Consider the following 17693-nt stretch of genomic DNA (forward strand, 5'->3'; position numbering starts at 1 on the left):
TACTGTTTTGGTGTACTGGTTAAAACATTATTATGTTAATAAAACACTACCATTTATTTATAAAATGTAGTCAATGAAAACTTAAATATTTCAAAATGTGTAGTTTGATACATATATTTTCACTATGAAGCAGGTAATTAATATCTGCACCTCTTTGAGACAGTTGAACAGTCATGGCTATTTGTATAACTAGTCATGTTAAGTGCAAAAACGATGCGTCATGCCACACTCAATAGTAAATTGCTTGAAAATGATCTCTTTAACAGTAAGACTATGGAAGGTGGGAAGGTGAGCTCAAAATGAGCTCAGACCTAAAAAGAAATGAAAATGGGCCAGAAGAAGGAATGAGCCCATAGATCAGCCATCAGTTACTACTAATTGAGGTAAAGCAGACTCCCTGTTACCGCTTCTTGATACTTCTGAGTTGTGAGCAGATCCAGCATCACTAGGACACTGGGAAGTGTAAGAAGAGTGAGGATGGTTTTGTGAAACCACTTTCAGCGACTCTCAAATTTGGGGAATCAGTGGAAATGTAGATGAACAATTACTTTGTTATAGTAATTATGGAATATATGGAGAAGAGTCAACAGACCTATGACTTACATGCATGATATATCTTAGAGAGATGTACTAAATTCACAGGTATTTAGGAAGAATTAAGAACTTTTTTCTCCCAACTGATAGTCTACGCTTAAACTTTGGAGTGAAATTATTACAACTAGTTGATTCTTCCCCATTTCTTGTGATGGGAAAATCCAAAATTGGAGTCATATCAAATAAAATATCATTACCTTTTCAATAAACTAAAAACATTCAGCTCATGGAAATTATGTTAACTATAGTTTAAACAAGTGAGTTTTGCATGAAAATAGGTAGTTGGGAGAGAATGAGATAATAAGTAATGAAATTGTATAAAATAATTGAGCCTAGAGATTAATAAGTATTAATATGCTTTTTAAATATTAAAATTTTCAAATATTTAAAGGTAATATCCCAAAATAGCTCTAGATACTTCCTTTCTTACACATATCTTTTTAGATGAGGTGTTTTGTCTTGTTTTTTTCCTAAAGGAAAGTTTCTTGGCAATGAAAATAGGCTAGCCAACTTGGAGAATGCCTGCAATTTTGGTGAAATAGATGTAAATTTTAAAGTCACATTATATATTTTTGCTCTTTTTCATAAAGCATTCGAAGGCATGTGATTATTTTCCCCTTTTCTGAAAAATTGTATTCAATATGTATTTCAAGCTGATAATAAAAAATTGTATTCAATATGTCATTCTTTTATATCTTTGATAAGTATATCCCATTTGTGTTGATGTGACTCTGTGATCATATACTAAAAAAAGCTCACTGCCGTTGAGTCGATTTCAACTCATAGCAACCCCTCCTTGGATTTCCAAGGCAGTATCACTACAGAAGTAGATTGCCCAACCTTCCTTCCAAGAAGTAGCTGGTGGATTTGAACTGCCAACCTTCTGGTTAACAGTCAGATGCCTTAGACACTACACCACCAGAGCTCCTGTGGTTGTATAGAAAGACTGATTTACTGTATACTATTGTGTTGTTGTTGTTATGTGCCGTCAAGTCGGCCCCGACTCAGAGACCCCTCCTTGGGTTTCCAAGGCAGTATCACTACAGAAGTAGGATTGCCCAACCTTCCTTCCAAGGAGTAGCTGATGGGTTTGAACCGCCAGCCTTCTGGTTAGCAGTCAAGTGCCTTAGAAAGCACCTTGGTGGCACAGTGGTTAAAGCACTCAACTGCCAACTATAAGGTCAGAGGTTCAAACCTACCACCTGTTCCACAGAAGAAACATGTGGCAGTCTATTGCCATAAAGATGAGAGCCTCAGTAACCCTATGGGGCAGTTCTACTGTGTCATAGACGGTTGCTGTGAGTTGGAATCAACTCACTGGTAATGGGTTTGATTTTTAGGAGATTTGAGTTAGTGTGTTGTTGTTGTTGTTATGTGCCGTCGAGTCGGCCCCGACTCATAGCGACCCCTCCTTGGGTTTCCGAGGCAGTATCACTACGGAAGTAGGATTGCCCAACCTTCCTTCCGAGGAGTGGCTGGTGGGTTTGAACCGCCAGCCGTCTGGTTAGCAGGCAAGTGTCTTAGCCACTATGCTACCAGAGCTCCCGAGTTAGTGTGTAGGGAGTGGTAATGAATTGGTGCTTGTGTTTGAAAATGGCAAGTGGAAATATTCTTCACTTTCAGTCAAAAATGTGCAGGAACATAAGAAAAAAGATGCTGGAGTTTCTAGTTCCCCTTTTTGAACTTTGAGACTCCCAGGAAGTTGTGCATTGATACTCAGTAGCATTTTGTTTTTATTTGAGGAATAAAGTTAGAGAAAATATGTGATAGGTATAACTTTTACTTTAATTACCCAGCTTAATTAGTGTTGCCTTGAGCAATAATGTTAGGTATAAGAACATGTTCTCTTGTTATTTGTTTATCTGTTTGGAATTTTTTCAAATACGTTCTTTTTTAAAAATAATTTTTCCCATAGAATTCACAATATAATATTTAATGTTAATGAATGTGTGAATTCATGAAGCTCCAGAAACAACAGACAAGTATCTCTTACTCCTATGGCTTCATATTATTCATTGCACAGTATGGCAAATCTTTTGTAGTGTTTACAACTGCCAGAGGCTGTGCAGTATATAGAAAGAGTGGGTGCAAATGTTTGTAATGCAGTGATAATCTATCTCTAGCTATCCTGATTTGTTTTTACTACACCTCTGAAATACAGCTGAGTTCATTCACAAAGAAATTTGTAGTTAGGGCTTTAGAAATACAAATGATTCCCCGAATCCTGTGTGAACCATGGAGAAAGGACTTGCTGTTGTATTGAAATCCCGTGGAACACTGCCCTGATTGGGTTCTGCAGTCCATCACCTCCCTGAACACATCAGATTCTGTTGTCCTTTTGTTCTTGGAAAATAAGTGGTTCTCTGAATTTTTATTCTTTAAAATCTGAACAACTGGAGTAAGCCCACTGCGTGCATTATAGTTGACAGCCACCTGCTAACAGTTTTTAAAATTTTGTGAAGCTAATTGGCAATTTCAGTTACATAAACAATTTTTAGTAGAACTTTTATTAAAAATGCTGTTAATATTTTGAATGTCAATAAACTATGTTACATTTATCCCTCACTATAAGGCAACGGAAACAGCCCTGGCAGTGCTGTAGTTAAGGGCTCGACTGCTAACTGAAAGATCAGTGGTCCAAACCCCACGAGCTGCTCCACAGGAAAAAGATGTCTACTTCCATGAAGTTTACAGCCTTGGAAACCCAGTAGGCAGTTCTACTCTGTCCTATAGGGTAGCTGTGAGTTGGAGTTGACTCAACAGCAACAGGTTTTGTTTTGCTTTTTTTTTTTTTTTTGGATAAACAAACAAAAACCTGAACCAGTTGCCATTAAGTTGATTTTGACTATGGCAACCCCATGTGGGCACATGTTGAAGGCCGTATGGGCCACCATTCCTCACTATGTTGTTGTTGTTGTTGTTATGTGCTATCAAGTCAGACCCGACTCATAAGCGACCCCTCCTTGGGTTTCCTAGGCAGTATCACTACAAAAGTAGATTGCCCAACCTTCCTTCCAAGGAGTGGCTGGTGGGTTTGAACTACAAGCCTTCTGGTTAGCAGTCAAGTGCCTTAGACACTATGCTACCAGAGCTCCCATTCCTCACCATATAGGACATAAAAGAGAATTATTTGAGGTTTGTGAGATACTTTGAGGTAATACTAATTAAATTTTATGATTACACGTTAGTTCCCAGATGGGTCAATTTCTACAAAGAATTGAATTCATTATTTAAAAAATTGGATTTAGGAGAAATTAGTCATAGTGTCTCATATTTTACTAATTTCTAAAGAAAGGTTTATTTCTTGTCATCTTTTGAAGTGGAAAGTCTCTTCTCACTCTTTTTTGGGATATAGATTAAAATGATTTCCTGTACGCCATCAGAGCTCCTTATATATTTCATTAGTCACAAATAATTCAGAAAAGTCTTACTAGGATCAAATCAACTAATTGCTTGTCAGTAGAGTACAACCTGACTGCTTTCCTTTCCACCGTTCTTTTTTCACACATGCCAAAGTAGAGCGTGGCAGTGAACTGCATCCCTTTGGCAGCATGTTCTAAAGAGCGCTTGGCGCTGCTGCTCTATTTTTATCATCACCTTGCTCTTAACCACTGAATGCCATGTTATGTCCTATGAAAAATGTTAACATGATGGCAACTGTTTCAGCACTAGCGCCTCTTAGACAATCAGTAAATAATTACTGACAAATGAAAAGTCCAAGAGTGAAGATTTTTATATGGTGGTGGTTTTTTCCCTGCCCCTACCCATAGTAACCCCAGTGGCTAGAACGGAGCCTAAAATCATAGTGGGTGCTCAGTCAGTATTTGCTAGATAAATGAATGCAAGAAATAAGGATAAAAGACAATAGCCCTCACCTTACCTTCAGTATTCTGGGATGTCTTTGCCGATCACTTGTGTGTTTATTTGGGGTCTTGTGCATGCATTTCATTGTATCATTTCCTTTGTTTCCAAGTTGCTTCCCTAGGTGTATGTGTAAGCCTGGTGGTCTCCACCTTGCATACCATTTTTATGAAAGAATACATGGTTTTGCTTCTATTTCCCCCATGTACCTTATTTGCCTCCTTTAGTTTTAAGAATAGACAATTCCTTTTAACCTTTTAAAGAGTTCCAGCCAAGGGTGACATCATCCATCTCCTTGTATTTTAGATTTATACTTTTAATTTGTCTTTGAATCGTTTTACCTATTAGTAAAATAACTTTTTATTGAAATAATTTTAGTTCTAATTTTGTGTCTGCAAAGATGCTATGGGTAAATGATTAATCGTCTACTTAAATAAGAATGTCTTAATTCTCTTCACTGCAGACTTAAAGTTTACTTTATGCTCTTTCTCAGTTACAAGCATTGTAATTGTATTGTATTCATCTTGAGGTCTTCTAGATCATGAATTTGAATTCAAAATGTTGTTAAAGTAATTGTTTCTAAAGTGCACATGTTTTTAAGCTTGTGTATTTTTTTACATTCCATTTAAAGTATATAAAAAAGCTTTAGGCATTTGTTTTATATGTCTTTAACAGCCCAGCAAATAACTGTTTCATGACTTTTGCCATAGTTTCTGCTACTGAAATATATTTATCTCGAAATAAAACCTTTGCTTTAGTGTCAAGCTCCTTGGTTTTACTGTATTGTAAGTATAACTTATGACAGAGCTAAGGCCTGCCAAAATGCATATTATCAGTGCTCTGAACTTAAAGTGAATCCTAATGGTTAATAACCCAACTGGGAAAAAATGCCAAATGTTACATTTAGATGTTAATTGGGGAATGCAATATAGATATATATTTTTCATTTGTCAATCAGTGTTTCCCTTTGGGAAAATAAGAACTGTCCGCTTCTTTAATCTATCTTGATTAATAGAGATTAAATGCAAAGGTTGAAAGATGTAATTATGTTGGTTTCCACCTGAAATGAGCGTATGTTAATTCATTAGTGGAATAATCAGGCTTTAAAGGTGAAGGTTAAAAGTTCCTATGGTACTTTATGGGCTTTTTAATCATAAATGTAGTAAACATTTTACAAGACATTTTACAAGAAAGTAAAAGCAATAATAGTTTAATCCTAAAACATTAAATGTTAAATTCTCTTTGTCCAAAGAAATTTTATTAAAGACAAAACCCAAGGACACAGTCTGTCCTATAACAGGCCTTCTTGCCTTTTCTTGGAGTGCATGCTTTTAGGTTATACGTAACTTCCAAGTTTCTGTTACAGTAAAGTTAATGCTTTTTTACTCTACATTTCAGAGTCAAATATCTGATTTATAATGTCACCATTGCATGAAAACTTAAAGGTTAAATACTGGCGTATAAATTGCAGATTACAATCTGCAGCTAAATCTCAGTCTGACCTGGCACAGCCTGTCTCAGTTTCCACTGACACAGGTGTTGCTACGGGAGCTGCCCTGGGTGGGTAGCAGGTTTCTTGGTGGGGCCTGGTGGGTCTGCCAAAGTGCCATGTCTGCCCTTCAGGGCTTTTACCTTCACTTCACTTCCTTTTGCCCCTTCAAGTGATCTTGAATCTTCTGGAGAAGAATAAAAGTTCTTCCCGCTACTGGCATAGGTGGGGAACAGAATGAACATTGCAACCATCAAAGTTACAGTCACCAAAATACCAATCTTGTGGCATTTTTTCAAAACAACTAGTGCTTATTATATGTGTATAATATATGTGTATAATAATAATTTCAAATAAACTCAGCTTGGGCGGGGGGATGATTTTAGAAATGAAGACTCATTAAGGATGATTACACGAAACAAGCAGTCCAGTTGCTTCTACTTGTATGGCCATTACAGAGGCCCCTGTAGCCAACTCAGTGAAAGCTTCATTTTCTCTATATTATTCAGTTTGAACATGAGGCTTCTGAAGAGTATAAGCCAACTTATGCTATAATTATCCCACTATTTCTGTGAAAATATCTCTTTGATTAAGGATAGTCTGATTAACTCTGTTTTATATATGTAAACTTAACTTTGGACTCAAAATATTTTATATTGAACTGTAATATTTACACTTGTTTTCACCTTTATAAAAGGCAGTGCATGTTAGCACCCTTCAAATGTTTTACTATTGGATATTCTTTTTTATATTCTCTTATAAAATTTTTATCACTTTATTTGGATCTTCTAAGTCATGAGAAAATCTGAAGCTCCATTTTCAGATACTTGTCTTTATTTGTAAGTGTTGCAAGAAGACTAGTACACTATTAAGGCAGTTTACAGAAGGTTTTATTTGTATCTATGGTTAACTAAACAGTTTATTTTCATTTGTTTTATATTAAAAGTATTTTATATCAGATCGTTTCAATTACTTATATAACTTCGACTGTAAAGTTCATGTTATGAAATTGTTTTCTATTTCTGAGAAAAAATATATATGCCCTCTTAAATTAAGTTTTCCTAATTACCAACATGTAATCTTCATTACCAAAGAAGAAATACTGATTTTTTTTCCCCATTTCTGTTAAGAAATCATATTTTTATTCTTTGGACAATTTATATCATTTTATGAGAATGGATGCATACACATCCATATAAACTTACCTTTGCCATTTTTAACTTACAGTAATTGTGTGTCCCATACTTGTGCATGTGGGCACTTCATTAGTTCAGTTGCAAAATATTATTATTTAAAAAAAAGAAATATTTACAGTTTTTGTGTCTTTATCTTTCTAGGGATTTTGTTTTTGTTTTTTTCCGCAGTGTTTCTTTATATGCTTGGTATCACGGGTCTGTGTTTCTTTCTGTAATATATGAGGAATACTGATGGCAGGCTGTCAGCTCTTGCTCTATCTAGTGTATGTACACAAAGCAGGAACCAGCACTTTTTCACCAGGGCCGCCTGAACACCATTCAGGTGAGGCAACAGTGCTTACTATCCCACTCATCTTACTGAGGCACATGGAGGAAATATAAGTGAAGTTTGTATGATTGGATTTTAAATGTAATCTCTCTCAGTTGCATTTATAGTCAAGAAAGTCTTAGAACTTAAGAAGAAACACTAAAGAGACACCCTGACCTGCTCTTTTAGGCAAAATACTAGCCTAAGCCTCAGTAACTTGATTTCTCAATCAATTTACCTCTTCTCTTTTACACCAAATGAACATGTATAAGTGAACCTGTTGTCCCTGTCATTTGATACTCAGTGATCCTGTTGTGACTTGTTTACTGGCAAAAAGGCTACAAATTATTTTTGACCCATATAGTTTCAGTCATTCTAGAAATGAATAATGTATATATTATGTTTTCTTTCTAAAATGTATAGGAGTGGGTTGGTTATGCATGTTACAGAGGCAATATAGATGTTAAATATTTATACAGGCAATCCCCAGGTTACAAATGTCTGCCTTACATACAACCTGTAGTTACAAACCAACCCCCATAAAGCCTATTATATTAAAAATTCAAGGTGCACACAATGGTTCATAATAACAAATGGGTGCTACTTTGAGACATGCATCAAAACATTATCATTGTAACTGTATTGATAGTTAAAGATGTTTTAGTGTATCTGGAAGTGTTTAATGTTTTTTTTTATATTCATAGAAAAATTTACTATATACTAAGACAGACATTTGACTAACTGACATTAGATATAAACCATACCTAACCATTCCAACTTGCATACAAATTCAACTTAAAGACAGACTTAGGAATGGAAATCGTTCATAATCCAGGCACTGCCTGTATCCATGTGCATATGTGGATCATAGAGGACTTCAGGTCTTCCTAACTGAACCATTAAATTTATTCTGAAAGTCCTCTGCTTGGCTTAGTAGCCATAGCTCCAAAGGCAACAATCAGTGTGAGTCTACTGACCTAAATTAACTGCATAAACAATATGTAAGAATACTTCAACTTAAGAAAATTCAGTTGTCATCGTTAAAGGCCGTAATTCTAAAAATACAGGTAATGATTTTCTTATTTTAAAAGTCTAAAAGCTCAGTTTCTAAGTTTGATTGCAAATCTTAAAATATATAGACAAGATGGAGAAGTGCTTTAATTTATTTCAGTTTCCAAATCATCATTTTTAGGATTTGACCAGAAATTCCTAGAGGACAGTGAATAGTTTGGCTTTCATTAGTTAAATTAAATTAAACTTGAATTGCATTTAAATATGAACAACTCTCTATCACAGCCTCTTAAATATGGCCTGGAAATTTTATTGAGGCAAGTAACATGAAATACTTGACAAACTGTACCCTTTAGCTTTTATTTTCTATATATATGCTGACCAGTATGGAATTACCAGGAAACATGAGTTGAAAACTCAAGCACTGGATTACTGTGTGGCTGTAAGAAAATCATTGATCTTTTTCAATTCTCCTTTATAAATAAATAAATGAATATTAAAATAAATTTGCTAAGTTGAAATTCAGTGATGTGTTTCTTTACTTAGATGATTGTTGTTGTTATGTGCCATCAAGTCAGACTATGGGCACTTGTCAACATAAAACTGTAAAAGATGCCCTACAGATTGAGAAAATACTGCTTTACAATGACCATTGTAACATGTCTTCCAAGGTCATCAAAGAATGCATCTTTGAGGTGGAAAATGAAATCAGTTGTAGTAAATGATTCTTTTCCCATTACATTAAAGTCTTTACCTAAATCTAGTGAATTTCTTTCTTTCTGGGGAAGAAATGACTGAATTTTCCCTTTTTTGCCTGTAATATCTGTCCCAGTAGACAGTATTGTAGTAATTTGAAGTAACTACATTAGAATTCTCTACTATAAGGCAGCGTACTCTTGATGTGTTATAATGACCCAACACTAAAGGCATTTCATGTGCCCTGCTGCCAGACTTGGTGACATGCTTTATTCTGTAGTTTATAAATCTATGACCAGTTAATGGGATTATTTGAATTCTCCCAACAGGTGTTTATCTCTAAAGCATCAGTAGATATAGAGAAAATTAGTACATTTTTCCATGTGCTTGAATATTGGAAGACATAGACACTGTTTGAAATTATACGTGACATACAGCAATTTCCAATGTTTTGAGAAGTTTTCAAAGTCGGTTATATCAGGCTTTGAATTAGAGCAGTTTACATTACTTTAAGGCGTGGTGAAAAACATGTAAGCGTTTTTTAATTTAGCGTCTACAGTGTCTCATAGAAATGTTGGTAAATTGTCTGGGTTCTCTGTGCTCACTCTGCCTTCTTTACACTAGCTCCAGTGGCTGCTGGACAATTACGAGACCGCAGAAGGTGTGAGCCTTCCCAGAAGCACCCTCTACAACCACTACCTGCGACACTGTCAGGAACACAAACTGGACCCAGTCAATGCTGCCTCCTTTGGAAAACTAATCCGGTCCATTTTTATGGGGCTACGGACCAGACGATTGGGAACTAGGTTAGTACTAACACATGACATCCTACACTGATCTCTCTTTTTCAGACTATAGCAGTTTTGTATGCTGTTTGAGCAGATGTACTTTGTGACAGATAATATAGAAAGAAAAAAGTAAAATTACCTCAGCTTACAAAATCCCCCCAGGCAAAAGAAAGGCCCTTCTTCAGTGAACACTGTGACACCAGAAGGGGGTGCTGTCTGGAACATTAACTGAGCATAGCTTTGAAAAGGATTCAATCTCAAACCCCATGTTGATGAACAGACCACTCTGTTAGCTCAGCCTCTGCATGTGATTCTTCTGAAAGTAATACACATCATGTCCTTCTTTCTTAAAATAACCAAATTAAAGATGATGAGTAAAGTGAGAGATAGAAAACCAGGCATCTCTTATTTCTTGCAAAATCACATTTGAATATCTTCATAAATAATAGTTTTATTCGAATAGAGTACTCACCTAAACCTGAGTTTTTCATTTCATTCCTGGAAAGCAATTAAAAACCATTCGGTGAGCTTGCATAATACAGAACTGTGAAACCCTCAGGAATGACAGGCTTCTATTTACCCTGTTATTACCAAGGTCTTTTGTGCGTTATTCTGAAGCAGTGCACATGTGCAAGTGAAACTGTGACACAGTTCAATCGCAGGAAAACCAGTAAGGCACCGAAAACCAGTAAGGCGCCGAAGACTCTCTCAGCTTGTCTCCATTTTCCTTTCTATGGAAATTGATATGAGTGTTTCACTAATCAGAAGGTGATGAAGAGAATATTTAGTGGAGCTTCATTTTCTCCATTCTATAATTTTTAAAAATCAGCATATTACAAATATTTTAAGTCCCTAAGCAGAGAATATGAATGGCTTTGATTTCTTAAATCTTACAGGAAGTAAATAAAATATAAAAATAGAGATGTTACACTGTGTCACATTGAGCAATATACTTTTAACTTGTTATAAATCACAGCTTCATAGTATTCTAGTAAATAGCTTTTAGTTTTCTTAATAAAAGAAACAGAGCCTTGTTAATTGGCTTCATTATAAATTTATACCAAAAAGAGAAGGGAGTGTGTCAGTTTTATGAGACTTCCAAGGTCTAGATGTATTCAAGTGTGAATTATTCCTTTCGGTTGCATTTTAAGGGACTGCCAGCTTTCAGATTGCTGGAAGTTCCATTCGCCCATAAATATATTGTCTTCGATCCATGCTTCAAAAGAGAGTGTATTTTAAACTGGAGAATATGATTAAGTCTATTCAGACTAAAGGAACTGGTTTCAATCCCTTGAAAAAAGGTTTTTGTTTCTCTAGTATTTTTTTTCCCCAGAACCATGAACATCATTATTTAGAGACCTAACCTACTATCTCCTACCGGAGGGCACAGTAGTTATACAGACCGTGCCAATATTTTGAAACTGTGGGCTTTTTTCAACATTCTAATAGCTTATTGTTGTCTTCCTTTTGTTACTGAAAGAGATTTCAATGGTCCTATTTTGAAGCTCCATTCAGACCTTGAAACACATCTTTAAGAAAGAAAGGGACAAAATTGGGGTTGTTTGGCTTTGTGAATGAGTAGAATCCATACTGTATAAGTACATATTGCAATATAGCCTTTTTTTCATTCCCATGTGATGTGCTTATTTTCTTCCCCCTCTCACTATGTAAAAAGTATGTCTCCTGTTCCTTTCAGAATGGTATGTAGTGTTTGCAATTAGGGATGGAAAGTGAGACCTACAAGAACAAAGAGAAAAGAAACCCTCTGGGGAAAGTTTAAACAAATGCCTCTTCTGAAGCTAGCTAAACTCCCAAACTCTTCTGTCTGAAAGGTGATGGGGACATAGGGAGGAGCTGCCACAGATACCCTCAAGTATCCAAACACAGCTCCCAAGCCCGGGGACCGGAGCATAGCCATAGAGAATCTGAGACAAATTAAATCAGAGGCTTTTTTTTTTTTTTTTTTAATTGAACTATTATGTCTCCATCTTGAAAATTCTCTGGTGAATCCATCAAACAAGCACTAAACCTTTTCTCAAAGTTTTTAAACTAAAGTGAAAAATAAACCAAATAAAACTCCCTTGTTTCTAAACAAAGACACATCCCTTCAAATTAAGTTTGAGAACAGAAGATCATGGGACCTGCTACTCTCAGTGTTGTTTTCTTTGGAAATAGATCTGAGTGTTTTTTACCAATCAAAATATGATGAAAAGAATACTTAGTGGAGCTCTAGGAGAGAAAGCAGTAGACTAGAAAGAACCCCACCACCACCACCACCACCCAAAAGGCTTCTTTGGAGGCTTGTTGTTGTTGTTATGTGCCGTCGAGTCGGCCCCGACTCATAGCGACCCCTCCTAGGTTTCTGAGGCAGTATCACTACGGAAGTAGGATTGCCCAACCTTCCTTCCGAGGAGTGGCTGATGGGTTTGAACCGCCAGCTTTCTGGTTAGCAGTCAAGTGCTTTAGCCACTATGCTACCAGAGCTCCTTCTTTGGAGGCAGCAGGACAGAAACCAGGCAACTCCCTCTACTTTGCAGTTCCACAAGAGAAGCGTCAACTTCCTCACCAGTTTCATGACCCATTTATGTTCCATGAGTATCGATGCCTCCTTCCTACCCTCCTTCTCCTCCCAGCCGCCCTCCAGTTTGTATAGGAAGCACTGCTATTGGTGGGGTTTGCGTTATTTTTTATTTTGGGTTTTTCACTCCATGCTGCAGTGGAATTTGGAGGCAGGATCTAATCTCTGCAAGTGGAAGGCCTTTCTTTATAGGCACTTAGTTCTTACTTCTAGTTTATTTCGTTGATGACATGTAGATGTTTAGATCCCCTGCATTTTTTTAAAAAAAGGAAAACTAGCACTATTACTTATATGATTTTAATGTCTTTTCTGAGTTCATCTACTGTGTGTTCTTTAATCTTGGAAGTAAAATTTTCCTCTGTTTTTACATGAGATATTTAATCCACATTCCCTTTGCATTTCTTTTTGTAAAAACAAAATGGAAAGAGTAGTGATGTCTTCCTATATATAGCCCAGTGAGAAACTACTGTTTTCTCTTTGCAAAAATTTACATGTTTAAAATGTTATTTTTGTCAGAATTTGCAAATTCCATTCAGAGCAAAACTTTGTCATTTCTAATGGCAAACACAGCTTTTCTCCTGAACATTGGAGAAATTGTGAGATTTTTATTCTAGGGTGGAAATTTGCCATTTTCACAGAGAAATTTTCCCTTTTCTGTTGAGACACATCTTATTCAGCCTGCAAAACTAATGTGAATCCATGAAACAGAGACTCATAAAATGTATTTCAACATCAATAGATTAAATACCTGCTTTTTAATTATTTACAACTCTTATTAGGTCTCAAAATATGAAATCACAGACTTCACCACACCGTCTTCCAAGAACAAAAGTTATCTTACTTTACCACCCTGAAGTACAGAGAACTAGAAAAATGTGGAACTTAAGACGATAAAATTATGATTTCTTTCTCCCTGTAAGTTGGCTTGGTATACCACTTAATAGGACATTCCTATTTCATGTGCCACCTCTATCCTGTTCATGCTTTACTGGCCAGAAATGTCCCCTCTCCTCCCAGTTACCTCTTCTAAACTAATGTAAATGTGAAAATAAAATATCACTTAAGTGGACTAAGTAGACTGGCTAGTATTTAAGTAAATGTTTATAAGGAACAGTTCTTTTTAGGGCCTTGAGCTGGTTGATCAGATTCCTATTTTGATCTTTCAAATGTAGCTACCCTAAAAGATTCCAAGTATCAAAAACAGGTGAATCAGAAATCCGTAACATTGATATGCTGCTTTTACCTAATTGTTTTCCAAACTTGAAGTTAAATGGACAACCTATGTGATTAATATTGGTCTGACTGACTTTTTGTGTTTCCAATGTTTGTTGTTCTTTTATGAAGAGGAAACTCCAAGTACCATTACTATGGGATTCGTGTCAAGCCAGAGTCCCCTCTTAATCGTCTGCAAGAAGACATGCAGTACATGGCCATGAGACAGCAGCCAATGCAGCAGAAACAAAGGTAGACTCTGGCGTTATCACTGGCATGGCAGAGCTATGCATTTCTGTAGATGTTCAGGGCTCCTTTTTTTCTGAACAGATACCTACATGTACCAGGATGTCATTACTATTGGCATGTTTTCACTACAGACAGTTCTCAAATACAATTTAGAATGTCAGTGATTCTGTCTAGTTCCCAAACCTTTTAAAATTCACTTATTAGTCTACCTGTGGGCCCCTTTGACGTGAAGTGTGCCATACTAAACTATTGAGAGAGGGAGGTGAAGCACGCTACATTATAAGACGTGTGCCCAAGCTAACACCGAGTGGAGACACTCACCTCAATACCCGTGAGCTTCTGACTTGCTTTTCTTCACATCCCCCAACTCATTCCTTGTGACTTCCTCAGAATGTGTGGGACTTGTTAGGTGTCTTTGAATCCCACTTCCTTAGACAGAATTGTAGATATGAAAGCTGTGAGAAATCTCAGGCCTTCACGAATGGATGGATGGATGGATGGATGGATGAATGGTTGGATGATTAGAGTCATAGATCTTAGAAGTGAAAACTATTCATCTAGTCTAGCCCTGCAGCCTTAGGACAATCAAAACATTAACAGCCGTTTGTTTCAGATGAGCCTCCCAGAGGTTCAGTGATGGCCACAGGCCCAGAAGGCAGTTAACAGGCCCAGAGTTGTAACTATGTCCCAATGTAGAGACTGTAGTTAGGGTTTTTCTTTTTGACTGAGCTTGTTGTATAGGGAGGGAAAATGAAACCTCCATGTTAGGTAGTCACAGGAGTGCATCAGTCTGCTTGAACACAGCAGCCTGGGATGATTGAGGTTGGCTTGGCCAGCTCACCTCCATGTCTGTACTGTGACTTTACCCAGAAGCATTAGCTCTGAGTCATTGCTAGAGAAAGATAGTCTGTTCCTTTATCCATTTAGTCATGAAGCACTGATCAAGTCTCTCCTATGCATTGGGCCCTGCGTGCAGAGATAAGGCAGGTCCCCACTTTTGAGGAGTTAAGAAATTAGAAGGGAAAGCACATGGGGAATTAAAAGAAAATTTGAAGGCAATGGAATCCGAGAAATGCTAATCTGAAGCTTTGATCAAGAGACTGTTTGAATACAGAAGGATTTCCAGCACTTTCTGTCTCAAGAGAGAGGTTTTGTAGAGAAAGAGCTGTCTGAATAAGGACTTAGAAGGGGCAGAAAAGGAAAGGAGCATCAAGCAGAGGGGCATACTGGGAACACGAGCACCAAGAGAGAAAGGCTTTGTTTATGATTGGATGAAGCTTCTGTTTTAGGATGAGAATTGAGGAAGGGGCTAAGAAGTGAAAAGACTTGTTGGTATGTGAAGTTACTACATTCCTCCTCCCCTTGAAGCTCTTTAAGACTTTTAAGCAAAACAATGGCATTTTCAGATCCCCTACCCCCCCAAAAAAAACATGACTTTTTAAAATTTGGGGCAAGATGCCTTTAATGGGAAGAGACTGGAGGTGAGGATGCTTACAGAATCACAATTTCCCATGATGTTTCAGATTGCAGAATGAGTTCAGGATTAGCTATTGTGTACAGATATCTCAAGAGCTTTTGATTTTTAATTCATAGAGTATCAGTCTTATTTTTTAAATGGCTGGTCCTTATTTTTTGATTTACAACCAGTGAAACATGTTAAGAAGGACTCTAAAAAGAAAAATAAATAAATCCTGGAATAGTACCTTACAGAGTTAGAGATTAGAATTTGTGTTGTTGTTAGGGGCCTATGAGTCAGATCCAACTCATAGGTGACCCTGTGTAGAACAGAACGAAACACTGCCCAGCTTGTGTGAGTTGTAACAATCAAGTGTCATTGTCTTGTTTTAAGATGACTTTTTCCACATTAGTGGCAGCATGTATGGCTTTTATTTTCTGGTGTGGTCTCTGCCCCTGTGCTTAGCAGCATCACACAGTCAAGATGATGGTAAGAATAAGAGTTAGAGAAAAACAGAATTTGATTCAGAAGTCACATAAACTTTCTTATGAACAAAACTGGCCAAAATGCATCTAAGGCAGGTAAAGCCTACTTCTTTTTGTGATTCAGCTGCAGGAAATCTTAGCAAGCTTTCATGGACTTGGAAGCCTGAAGGCACATTCTTTAATCACAAGTTTGAGTTGAGTGACCAAAGCCTAGGACTTTCCACAGTATCCTTATGAAACACATTCCAGAGCTATAAAGGTTCATGAGCCATAAAACTCTGCAGTCTGGGTGTACTAGTAAATACTCTTAGAAATAGATGCAATATGAATATGGGGGCTCTGGTGACATTTGACTGCTAACCAGAAGGCTGGCAGTTCAAACCCACCAGCCACTCCTCTCGGAAGGAAGGTTGGGCAATCTACTTACATAGTGATACCACCTGAGAAACCCAAGGAGGGGTCACTATGAATCAGATCCAACTTGACGATAGTGAGGTTTTTTTTTTTTTTTTTTTGAGTTTATGGATATAGTTCTGAAATAATACAAGATTTCTCCATAATATTAATTCTACAGACTATAGAGTCTTCTTTCTTATGAAGTAAGAATGTTAGAGAACCAAAGTAGCATTGAAACTTCTTTTTGGTGGTGCTTTTTTTTTGTTTGTTTTTTGTTTTTAAATCTAAGGTTTGGGTAATGGGCAGTTGTGCTTGGAATGATGTCTTGCTAACTGATTGCAGAGAGCTAGTGTTGTCAATGGCACCTTGTTGGGATGAGCAGAAGGGCAGCAGGAACCTTCTGCTGTCTCTCAGAAGGAATCTGTTGAGCCCACTTGAGCTAATTCCCCACTGTGCACACACACGTGGCCAGCCAAGGAAGAGTTTCTCTTCAAGACTCTGGATATAGCTTAAGTGAAGAGTATTTCTTGAAAATGAGGGGAAAATAACTCATCCTATCCTTTGTTGTATGCCTTTAAAGAAAATAAAGAATGAGAATTCCAAAGCACAAACAATTCTATTCCATATATTAAAATTCACATAAGAAGATTGTCTTGTTAAAACACAGATGGCATATGGAAGAGTTAACATCTGGTGCAAGTACTAGGATTTAATATTTCAAGATACCCTGCCTGCTACAAGGTCTCAAAGTTTGTTATATATTCATCTCTTTACACACCTCTTCCATAGAATAAGGCTACATATTCTATCTGTTCTGAAAGTGAGAGAATCCCAGTTATGCATGATGATTTTACCAAGTAAAAGTGAGACTGCAGAATTTGCTTTGCAGGGTTCTCTGAGGAGTTGAGAATCACAGCAGTTGTGGGGGTAACAGTAATTAGGGTTTTGTGTGGCTTTACTGTTTCCAAAGCTTTCTCACATATGATATCTCATCTGAAGATTTTATAGGATAGAGGAGAAAATTTCCACTTTTCCACAAATCAGATTTCCAGCAACACCACCATATTGAACACAGCCATGAGTCTGAAGCTTGTGATTGAAAAACGGGTGTCACAAAACCCCTAGTTTAGCTTAACTGAAAAGATGAAGTCATCCTCAAGCCATTTACATAAAATAGGGAAGCAGATTAGAGCCCACTTGATTTGCAGATGATCGTGGGGTAGGATACCTGGCAAGAGGAAACAGCAGAAGGTAAGCTCTGGTATTTACGCTTAGGTTATTCAGTGCAGTAGTCTGGACACTTAGTGAATGGAACACATAGACCGAGGCACACTAATGAGTTGAGTCTGTTGTTGTTGTTATGTGCCGTCGAGTC

General features: G+C 37.0%; 1 protein-coding gene across 1 annotated transcript in view; it reads left to right on the forward strand.

Moving 5' to 3' along the window:
- Positions 1 to 17693, forward strand: part of RFX3 (regulatory factor X3) — a 168339-nt gene that overhangs the window by 106538 nt on the left and 44108 nt on the right. Inside the window, 2 exon segments of the mRNA XM_007939396.2 lie at positions 9779 to 9960; positions 13865 to 13984. Of these exon segments, the coding sequence (XP_007937587.2) occupies positions 9779 to 9960; positions 13865 to 13984 (302 nt within the window).

This window comes from Orycteropus afer, unplaced genomic scaffold, assembly GCF_000298275.1.
Source record: "Orycteropus afer afer isolate SDZICR_OR568_19922 unplaced genomic scaffold, OryAfe1.0 scaffold00005, whole genome shotgun sequence".
NCBI lineage: Eukaryota > Metazoa > Chordata > Mammalia > Tubulidentata > Orycteropodidae > Orycteropus > Orycteropus afer.